General features: G+C 38.1%; 1 protein-coding gene across 1 annotated transcript; it reads left to right on the top strand.

Moving 5' to 3' along the window:
• The first annotated feature begins 4646 nt into the window (after nucleotides 1-4646).
• On the top strand, nucleotides 4647-5270 carry LOC111693869. Its single transcript, XM_023459859.1, has 3 exons — nucleotides 4647-4813; nucleotides 4899-5024; nucleotides 5112-5270. Exons 1-3 carry the CDS (start codon nucleotides 4700-4702, stop codon nucleotides 5157-5159), a joined length of 288 nt encoding a protein of 95 aa, XP_023315627.1. The 5' UTR covers nucleotides 4647-4699; the 3' UTR covers nucleotides 5160-5270.
• Nucleotides 5271-11135: the final 5865 nt, after the last annotated feature.

Consider the following 11135-nt stretch of genomic DNA (forward strand, 5'->3'; position numbering starts at 1 on the left):
AATTTTGAATTTTGATGAAAAGAAAAAATCTGATTGTCATGCGTCAAATATGCAAAAAAAACTTAATAATATATCTCTTTATTATAAGGATTCTTAGGATATCTTACGAAGAATTAATCGAACTCATTGGTGCGTTGTGTATAGGTGTTGGCAAGATACGCAAATCAAAAAAAAAAAATCTAATGACTAACGGCAATCGTCGCATGTCATTGAATAATTTGAATAAGGGTACGCGCCAATCTTTGAAAGAAAAAGTACCTCGTCGATAGATTACTATACATTATGCGCTAAGTCCAAGGCAGAAAGAAGAAGGGAGAGAGAAATATAAGAGCTTTATCGATTGTCTTGCTATACATACGCCTCTTATTCTTTTGTTTGATTCCAGAAAGCGTATAAAGTGTCGAGAGAAACCGCACAACGGGCCAGCGCGATCAGAGCACACGTATAATACATGTTAGGCGTGACCTCAAGAATCCTCACGATCATCGAGGCTCCTGAGACACCGAGCAGCCCGGCTACCGATGATCGTCAATACTCGTACGCCTCGTGATGTAACTTTGCGCATTCACATACATACGACATTTATATATTACTCATTAATATGGTAAAACGAACGCGTGTAAAAGGTGAAAAAATATTTGAAAAGACACGAAAAACGGCAGATGTGTACATAGTTCTTTTTTCCAACAATGTCGCGTGTCCATCAGTTGGCGCAAGCCGTTAATATAATGCGCACGCGTAGTATAATACTCTCTCTCTCTCTCTCTCTCTCTTTTACTCTTTTTACCTGAGCATAAAAAAATACGCGCCTTACTCCTAGTAAATACTTTTATGCTCGAGAGCTCGACAGCAAGACGATACGCGATCGGGACCATTAGCCTTCGTGTAGCGCAAAGATACTCACAGGCACGCGGTATATCTTGACGACGCCAAGTGTACACTCGTTCGACGTTGGTAATGTTGCGATTTATGAATAATTAAAAATAAAGCCGGTCTGCGTCGGCGCGAATATGATAAATGGTCAACACGCTTACAGCACGCGCCACCTCGATTCTCACCTATACAATACGTATAGGTGATTGTGAGCGCGCTTATGTGTGTGTGTGTGTATGTATGCAGATAAAAAATACTACCAAGACTTGCGAGCAGATGTAGCGGGGCATGAGCTGGTACTTATTTCCAGCTACGCACAGAAGCCCGTAAAAATAGCGCTAAGCTTGTCTAGCAGTTTACGTTATATACTTGAGTTAGTACAGAAGAGTAGTAGAGGTGATAGAACGGAGTTGAGCGTCGATCATCGGCCACGCCCTCGCGGCGCGCGTCTAATTAGTTTGATTAGCGCCTCGGGGCCCGCCCTTTGGCTGCGCGTCGCGCTCCACTCGTTTGGCTCGACTTTGCAGCCGACTGCCCGAGAGCTGCATTCGTTTTTTTTTCGACAAAAATAATTCACGAGCTGCTTATTTGTGTATTGAGTCCATTATAGCGCATAGTGCTCGTTTGTGATTTTCGTTGCCCGCGAGGACGGAAAAATGCTCAGCACGCTCGTTCGTACGCGCAACTCGTCAATGGCATGCTTCGAAATCCCCTAAAGAGTTTTTTTTGACTCGCCAGACTGGAGCAAAGTCTCGAGATTCTGGCGAGTCGTCTAATCTGACTATCGTTGCGATCCTTTAATCCTACGCTACTGTCCTACACATTGCTATGGACGTTTGGAGCTCTGTAGCCGGTGACCTGCTACGCAGGACAATAACGAGAGCTTCGAAAAAGAGAGCATCGCTCGGTGAAATCTATCCTTGGGCTGCAACAACGGCACAACGGCAGCAACGAAACCGGGAGAAAAGAGCAAGCAAAAATTCCAGTAGCACTCCGGGTCTATTATGCATAGGTAACAGTGGGTCTTTTGTTGTTTGTCAAGGAATAATAAGTACCGCGAAAAAACTGCTAATCTCGCGCGTGGCGCCGCTCGCCGATCCTCTTGAGACGAAGACGCCGCCGCCGATCTCGTAATCCGCAAATGTTGCGCTGTTACTTTTTGCCTCTCTCTTTCTCTCTCTCTCTCTCTCTCTCTCTCTCTCTTTCTTTCTGTACATATATTTATATAGATATATATGGGTATTTAAGCAAATGAAGAAAAAGAGGCTGACTGTGCCGAAGGATGATCGCGTGCGTGCATCTATATACTTTGGTCCGAGACAATCCCTTTCTTCTTATTATTCCTTAGCGAGCCGCGAGCGCGCCTGCGTCACAAACATACACATATTTCGGTCTTTCCGCATTTCTCTCTTCTCTCTCGTGATTTTTTCTTTTCTCTTTTTTTTTCGGAAAAGTATGTTGAATCTCCGGTATACGATCGATGTGTATACACACGAGAGCTATCTCGTGATAGATGACGCAGGGGACACGAGTGCCAAATTTCGTCGCTCCAGTGCATCCGTCAACTGTCTCTGTCGCGTTCTCACTCGAGATGATCGTTGACTGGTGCGGCTTTTGATCGTATTTTGACAGACTAGTCAGCGCAACTCGTCTTCTCTGTTTCTTGTGCTCGACTTTATTCAAAAAACTCGTGAATCCGACTGGAAGTCGATGAAAATAGAGCATTAGAAAAACATTGGATAGTTCGGTGCTTGTATCTGCGCGTGTTTTTCTTTTCTTAACCGCTTCAGCGCTTGAGGCCGAAACTTGATTATATTTAATCGTAGCCGATACTTTTCCGCCTCTAGCCGCATTTACAAAGCCAGAATAAATATTGCCTCTTGAAGAGTGGCATTCAACGGCCGTCTCAAGAGCTCATTATCACAAATAAACGATCAGAAGCAGGAACTAGAGATATCGGGACTCGCCGGATGATGAGTAAAAATGGCGAGCTTGAGATATCTGTACACGAAAAACAATCCCATGTTCGTGCAGCATGTGAAAGCCGCTGCGTGTATATATGTGCGAACAAACTCGTGCCCCTTCCGAAACGAAATCTCCAACACCCCCGTGATGCGATGATACGAGCTTCGCCGCTATTGGCCAACGCCAAAGTCACTGTCCACAGCATAGCACGCGTACATGTTCATATACGTATCACAGAATAAAGTCTACTCTTGCTGTCGCTGATTTCGAAGAATAATGCGAAAAATGTGCGTATGTATGTGCGCACGCGGTATAGAGCGAGGGGTGCGCGCATACTGCCTGTCGCTGCTTCCACTGCTGCTTGACGCCGGGAATAAATGGCGCGAGTAGGCAAGAATACACATCTTTCATTTACAGTTTCACCGATAAAATGTTAATTCGGGGCTATTTTTTCTTTTTTCTTTTACTTTCCAGGGTAATTTAGCCGAACGGATAAAGATGCGAGCAGCAGCGTAACGAGTCGGCTTGCAGCGTTCGGAATAAATATCTGCACGCAGGGCAGCGTTAATTTTGACGATCTGGCGCTTACATCAGCAGAGGACAACTGTTACCACACGCGAACTCGGCGTGTAGCTCCGCTCGCCACATAGATTTATCATGCACAGGCTTGCCTTGAGCGTGTGTATGCGCGCGCTTGGCGCAAAGCACATGGCATCGTATTCGACAACTATCCTCGAGCGATAATTGCCATCCGCTACTGCTTATGTGTTTTTATTTCATTTATTTTTTTCCTTTTTTGCGGTATAGACTTTTTTGATCGATCGCTTATGGCATGCGCGTACTAGTCTGTTATAAACGTACGCATCTCCCTTGGTGATACACTTTGTTTCCTCCCTGCGCTTTCGCATTTTTTGACCATTGACGTCGTACGCACACGAGGCCTGTACAGCGCATCGCTCGCGCCCTCGTTTTATTATTTATCGACGCGCGTCGAGTTTATTGTTGCGGTTTTGCGGGCAAAACTTCCAGCCCAGGCTATCTCTCTACGTGTACGCGATGTTACACCGTTCCTTGTTGATAAATCGATGATCGCCTAACTCGTGTAAAGTACGTATACATTAAGAGAGAGAGATAGCGCTTCATTGCGTGTGCCTATTGTGCTTCTGAACGATGATGATTCATTTCGGGCCTGTCGTCGGCTGCTCATCTCCCTCGCAAATATTTTCCCCTTTCATACTCTTTTATATCTTCAGCAAAAATTATCCATTTTTTTCATAGACCAATCTTGCTTTGTCTATAATTTATAATTTATATACAATTATTTCTGACTTGGTCCTCTTTCATGTACAAAAATTGCTATCAAAATCTTTTCACTGTCGCAATTTTGTCTTGTTAATAAAACTTCATTAATTTAACCCAATTTCATACAAATATTCTCTTTTACATTGCGTCACTATCAAACGAATTATTTATTATTGAAATTTTCACACGATAAAGACGATTTATGACGATATGACATTTTTGCTCCTTCGTATTGAAATACTGCTTTTCTCGTATATGACATAACAAATGGCACCTGCAGAACAATTTTCAGTAGCAAATAGCTAAGAAATTGCTATAAAATTGAAATAAAGCAGCTCATTTTCCTCAATTTTTTACATACGAATATGTTGCAACGAGGAAAACAAACGTTATAAAGGTGCGTCAATTGCGCACATGTCATTTGTTTGTTTTCAATTTGCCGTGTTCGATTCGTTTTAAATTGACGTTTGTAGTAAAATTCTAGTAGTATAAAAAGTCGACGTTGCTCTTAATTGAAACATTCAGTACAATTACCTGAAACTAGTAAAGTCTAGCAAAAATGTTCAGTCGTTTATTCCTCATCGTTTGTGGCTTGGCCCTCTTCAGCGTAGTCTTTGCTCAAGACGCAGCAAAGAAACCCGAAGCCGAAGAAACCGACGACCGTAATCCAGTTGTGAGTATAGCTGATTTATTTAAAGAAAAAAATAAATAAAGTGGTGCATGAAAAAATGATTACCCTTTTTGTTTACTTGGTGTAGGCTGCCGCCATAGTCAGCCGAGCCCTCACGCAAATTTTCGTCGGCGCAGCCCGTAAATGCTTAGGTGAAGCTGCCCGTGCCTGCCAGCAGCACTCCCGCAACATCGGTAACGCCTTGCGCTGCGGTGTAAGTCTAAAACGTTGACATCCTCACAGTAAGACATAATTATTCAGATTTTTAACGAGACGAATTTTTTTGTAATTTTGCCAATAGCGGGACTTTTTGCGCAACAATCGCGGACGTTGCGCCGTAGGCAAGTAATGGGACCGATTACAAGAGAACCAGTGATAGCCAGCTCGATTATGTCAAGAGCGGCTCCAACTTTCACTGTAATATCATAACCCAATAAAGACAATTGGCATATCAACTTTATATTTATTTATTTTGCTTTTCACCGCAGACACATTAACGCCGCTCGAGATTCATTAAAGAGATTACGATATCGGTATCGTTTCGGTCTTTTCACACTCGATTAGAGTGAAACGCGTATCGACACGAGCAGCCGATTCTCCAACTATTAAGACCGCATCATCATTCACGAATAAATACTATCCTTTAAAGGCAGACGTCGCTGCATTTGAAAAGCTTACGTCAAACTTATTTACTGTTTTGTGTTGGTAGGCGTATGAAATCATCGCGCAGGTCAAGTTAAAGGAGCAATTCAAACATTAAGACGTGTCATAATAATCCTTTGAGCCTCTATAAATCCCTATATTTCCCATATTTATATATAATATTTTTATTATATATAAACGCGTCCTTTCTTCAACCGTACAATACTCGTCAGATACTTGTTTGACGTTGAAAATTCACCGTGCATAGCTCACTACTACCTTTGACAAAATAGCCAAGTACTCGCAATTACTTTAGACCTCGATACATCGGTATTTATTTTACGGCGTTCGCGCCTTAAACGATATATATATATAGTTCTCTATTAATTGACATTTCTGCTACATTGGAAATGTTTATGAAAACGATCGATCGAAAGTAGTGTTGTCGAATTTCAAGATTCGCGCTTTATTGCTAAACGATGGCTTCGCGAACGTGTTCGTGCGAGCAATAACTTACTTTACGAGCTTTAATACGCCCGTTGTTTGCGTACGCTCGTTCAAAAAAAGAGTCGTGTAAAAAGAGCCCTGGCAAAGGAAATATGATTCTGTGGCCACGCGCGTATATTGATCAGATACTTTTTTTAAATGATATTGACTTATTTATAGGCTTCAGTTCGTGCAGTTGGGGTTTCAATTAAAAAGAAACCGAAGAGACGAGGAACGCTGAAAAAGTCACAAAACGAAATCTTTTCGCGTCCATTCTAGTTACTAATTTGTATAAACGGAGAATTTTGCTTCGAATAAAGAAGCGAAAGAAAGCGAGAGAGCTGTATGGGCGCAATCGTCTTGGCAAAAGAAGTCGACGACTTCTTCTACTGTGGCCGCTTGGCCCGAGCACCTAGAGCGCGAATGAGCTTATTTAGAAGTGCTTTTTATTCGAAGAAGCGAGCAAAAAAACGTAATGCGGCGCGCGTACTATTTGCCTATATACAATATGAATATACGATTGAATTCGGCAATATTCCTGAACGATGAAAACATTTCAAAAGCTTCTTATAAGCACACTCGTAAGAACTGCTCTTTACGAGTATCATTATGTGGTTATTTCGAGTAAACAACTTTTTTGCGGCTGTAATATGCGTCGTTTCTCTCGAGCACGACCCTGTATATCTTTTTAAGTATCACAATCATCAAAGTTTGATACGTTAAAATAGCTTTGCCCTGTGATGCCTTTGACTTAGAATATGTAAGAAATTAACAATAATTTAATCGTTACTTCGTATCATACATACTAATTTTAATTGTACAATCTCAAATTTCACCAAATCAAATGATTAGACTATTGCAAAAACCTATGCTTTAAATATTTCTGAAAATTTGTTCGCCAATGTACAGTGCGCGTCACGAATCATACTTTCATTTTCAAAATAAAAATCGAAAATTTCGAGAATGCAATAGGATTAACTCACTTTTCACGCACGTACCGTTATTCGAACAACGACGATTCAATAAAAAAATATCATCTCAGGGTTCTTTCAAAGTGTATGTATGCGCGCCCGTTAACAAGAAGGGAGAAAAATCATAAATCTGCCTTTTCTTTCCATCCTGGCGTTTGTGTTGTCGGATCGTCGTTATATTGGAAGGATGCGCGTGTGCATAGATAATTTCTCCTAGACACGATGGAATTCTTTTTTTCTCCGAATGATTTGTCGTGCCGCCCTCTCAACTTCGTTCCTTTGGAAAACTTGTGCCTCGAGTGTTTATTAGTCGAGTTTCGTTTTTTTTCCTGCATATTCTGTTACGCTGTGAGGTCCACCCTCGGCCCTTCTCGCTTCTCCATTGTACTCAATATTCCATCGGATGTATGGAAATACTATGATGACTTTTTTAAATGTTTTTACGTTTTCATGGCTCCCAGTTTCGAGGTACGAGTCGTTGTAGAACGTCGTCGTCGTACAAGAAATGTAAATCGTTGTAGTAAACAATTTTTTGGGGCGCTCGCAAAACATCGTTGATACGTTTCGACGCAACTATTTACGATTCTATATTGGTCATTGAGCATTATATACTCAACATTTTTCAATTTAAAGTCAATGGCTAGTTTTATGGAATCAATTATTCTGCCCCAACTATTTATGCCCACTGTTTTTATTTGTGTTTTTTTATTGATTCGCTTTGTGTTTTCGAAAGCATACTCTAAAAATTATCATATAACAATAAAAGATTATTGAAACTAGTACAGGAAGAAATAGATTTCACGCAGAAAAATTTTTTCTTTGTCCGATTATAGGTTAAATGAAAATTTGAAAGAAAACCAATGATATTCAGAGCAAGGAAAGTCTACAAAGACCAAACGTTCATTAGAAATATAAAAATTATATTTGATACAATTAAAAATTGATAAAATATTTAAAATTACATACGCAAAATAAGAAAATTAATATTTTTCAAAAGGGTATTTTTTTGAGTACGGTGTACATTAAAATAAAATAATTAATTAAGGGCTGACAACGGGCTTAGAATCGAAAAAATTGTCTCGTATTTTTGAGTAAGATTTTTCCTCCTCTTTCTATTGCATTCTTCAGAACTTCAAAATGTTTATTTTTTACTGAGATACAGCCATCTCCATAAAACTTTTTCGTATAATTTGCATGTTAAATTTTTTATTCTTTTGCGTTTTCTGGCATTTAACGATTTTGCAAAATTCACCTTACTTGTCGTAAAATTCCAATCGAACCGTTGAAGCCCAGAGTCACGTAAATTTCTTCAGAACATGAATGGTTACGGTCACAACCTCGAGTGAAACTATCAAACCTATAGGTCGCCCTACACAGCGCTTAAGTATAATTTTATTTTCCTTTTACATTTTTTTTTATTTCATCGAAGTTACAACTTTTAATCTTAAATCCTGTGTCACACAGTGTGATGTATCATACAAATGTTTAAATTTTAATATTGTACTACTGTATAATTTAAGAAGATTATCTTTCATCCATTTGATTGACTCTGATATATGGAAAACTATGATTGAGAGCTAGAATCAGTTTAATATCTGGTAAGATAGATAAAAAAATTAAAATCTTCTACTCATATTTTTCCTAATTTTTACGCCCAAGTTTGATCAAGATAATTGATACCTAAAAATAAATGTTTTATTTTTTTTTAACCATTTTTAAATTTTCTAAAAAGATAAAATTATTTTAGGACCTGAACATTAATGTATATCATCATATGGCTAAATAGTTGGTCAAAAATACTCCTGATTGATAAAATTTACTCAGCCCAAATATTCAACACCATTAGTATGTATGTCATTATTGATAAAGAGTATTGGAATCGATTATTGAAGATTAATATTATTATTGACGTTCAAGTCGCAAATGGAAAAACGCACCTCTTTCTTACTTTCTTAATTTTTAGGGGCGTGAATTGTACTTTAATGTTTTCTGATACGAGCGTTATTTTGATTTATGCGAGTCAGTTCGTAGCAGACTTTCATTGGAATGGTATTAATCACAAAAGCTCAAAGAACGCTTCATGGAATGATCGAAACAAAGGGTAATGATTAATTGAAATCGTAATTTACGCTTGTAAATTGTTCTTAGACATGCCAATATGCCAAAAAATGAGTCACGTTTTGCAGTTAAGGGACTGTAATGAAAGCAAACTATTAAACATGATTTTTCAGATATGTCGAAGACTGTAAGACTCTTTGTATAAAATATGTAGGACATCTTTCACAGTTGCAGAGAAAAGAGCAAATCGAGTACATTTAAATGAATTTTGAAAATGTCGCTCGCTTGAAAATATAATTGAAGAAAGAAATGAAGTTTATTTTATGAAAAAACTCAAAGAATAACAGATTTGTTGTAAAGACAGGACTCGGTTCATGGCTTCGCGCGTATTCTCGAGTCCAAGCATATATATACGTATAGTGTACAGAAACCCGAAGCCCAAGAAATGAGATACTGACATTCAAGAGTCCTTTTCCCATGTTTACGTAATCTATACACTCTTAAAAAAAATAATAAATAAAAGGCAGTAGAAATTCAAAAAAATACTGACCAGATCAATGAAAGATTTCCTCCCCATTTGATTCTTGGTATTTTTTACTCATAGTACATTTTTTTCTATTTATTCCAATATATTCCTTTCTCTATATATTCCAATAAATATCTTATTTATAAAAAAATTTTGCAAATGAACAATGAATTTTTAAGTTATTGATAAAATTTACAACTTTTAGGATACATTCTGTTTCAACTTATTTTTTACCTAATCAATGCATGGAAAAAATTACAATGAGTACAGAATATCGAGCCTGGAGTTATTAATCTGCATTCAATCTTTGTCAATTGAATCTATCGATGTTTCATCGATAGCTAGTCATCGTGAAAAATTTTTCAGTTCAATAAAAGCTTAGTGGAGGTCCCCTCATATTGTAAGTATTATAGTACTGAGAGCATTTTGTCTTGCTCAAGGCTTGGATGATTTTAACAAGTCGCAAAATGCCACGATTTTCCCATACGCGCGAGTTATACCTTTTTTCAATCATTTTCATGTATGCATACATAAATCGTATTTACATCGGTCTCTCGAGTTGCTTTTTCTGTACTTTCTTATACATACACATCGATTTTTTCCATCTGCTCTGCAAAGAGTCGGGGCACCCTTACACAAACGCGCTAGCACAAGGCCTTTTGTGTCCGCAATGGTCGGTCAAGCCGAATATTCCCGCTGACGTTTCGGGTTACGCAATAATATTCCTCCGACGAGTATTGCATGCAGAGTGGCCGATGCCTACGCGTGGGAAGCCGAGGCGATCACTGTTTTTCTCTTCTTTTTCTTGATTCTTGAAAAGAAAAAAGGAGAGAGAAAACGCCTAATTCGGCTTCCGAATTACGTGTGGTATAATCGTATCTCGCTATCTGCGATTTGCGAGCTTGATAGTGTCATCGTATTTTTAGGAAACGCACACTAGTACCTAGTTTGAGTTGAACAAAAGAAAAAACTAGACTACCTCTCTTACGCATGGAAATTCTCTCATTTTAACATAGTCTCAAAAAGATGCATTGATCATATTATTTATGAAACGAGGTGACTCTTGTTACTTTGACTCATTCACGATGAGCATGGCGATGTTTAATCAATTTTTATGAAAAGTGCGTGTATACTGTCCCCTTGATTTTTAAATCGACAAACATACTGCATTATGTACTTAAAACATTTAAGTGTTAGTTCAAGATAGATTTTTTCATTTCATTAGAGAATAATTCTGTAGCTTACAACTTTCCATAATTAATTTTACATTTTTTAATCATATATATCTTAAAGAAAAAGTCTTAAAAATTTTTGGAGAAATTCGAACCTGAAACAGTTGAAGTTTATCATACTTTTATTCGAAAAATCTTAAAAAACGATTTTTCCAATTTTTTCGTCCAATTGGTGTAGTACCAAGTTGTAACAAAATAATTTTTTTTTTAGTTCTTACGATAGTCAATAACATAAATAACTAATAACTTCAGATAAACATTTTCATGAGAATCGTAAGTTTTTTTTTTATGTGCATACGCAGAGACAGTATAAAATGTATACACTTATGACAAATAAAAAATTTGTTTTGCACACTCCAAGAGTTAGTTAATGTTTAAGAGTAACCCAAAAAGATTTATTGTCTTATATA

Source organism: Trichogramma pretiosum, unplaced genomic scaffold (genome assembly GCF_000599845.2).
Source record: "Trichogramma pretiosum strain Unisexual culture from Peru unplaced genomic scaffold, Tpre_2.0 scaffold16, whole genome shotgun sequence".
Taxonomy (NCBI): Eukaryota; Metazoa; Arthropoda; class Insecta; order Hymenoptera; family Trichogrammatidae; genus Trichogramma; species Trichogramma pretiosum.

Excerpts from the sequence above, each read along its gene's own strand:
- LOC111693869 (XM_023459859.1), top strand. The coding sequence starts at position 4,700 with ATGTTCAGTCGTTTATTCCTCATCGTTTGTGGCTTGGCCCTCTTCAGC. Across the intron at positions 4,814-4,898 it reads CCGACGACCGTAATCCAGTT|GCTGCCGCCATAGTCAGCCG; the intron begins GTGAGTATAGCT and ends TACTTGGTGTAG. Across the intron at positions 5,025-5,111 it reads GTAACGCCTTGCGCTGCGGT|CGGGACTTTTTGCGCAACAA; the intron begins GTAAGTCTAAAA and ends TTTTGCCAATAG.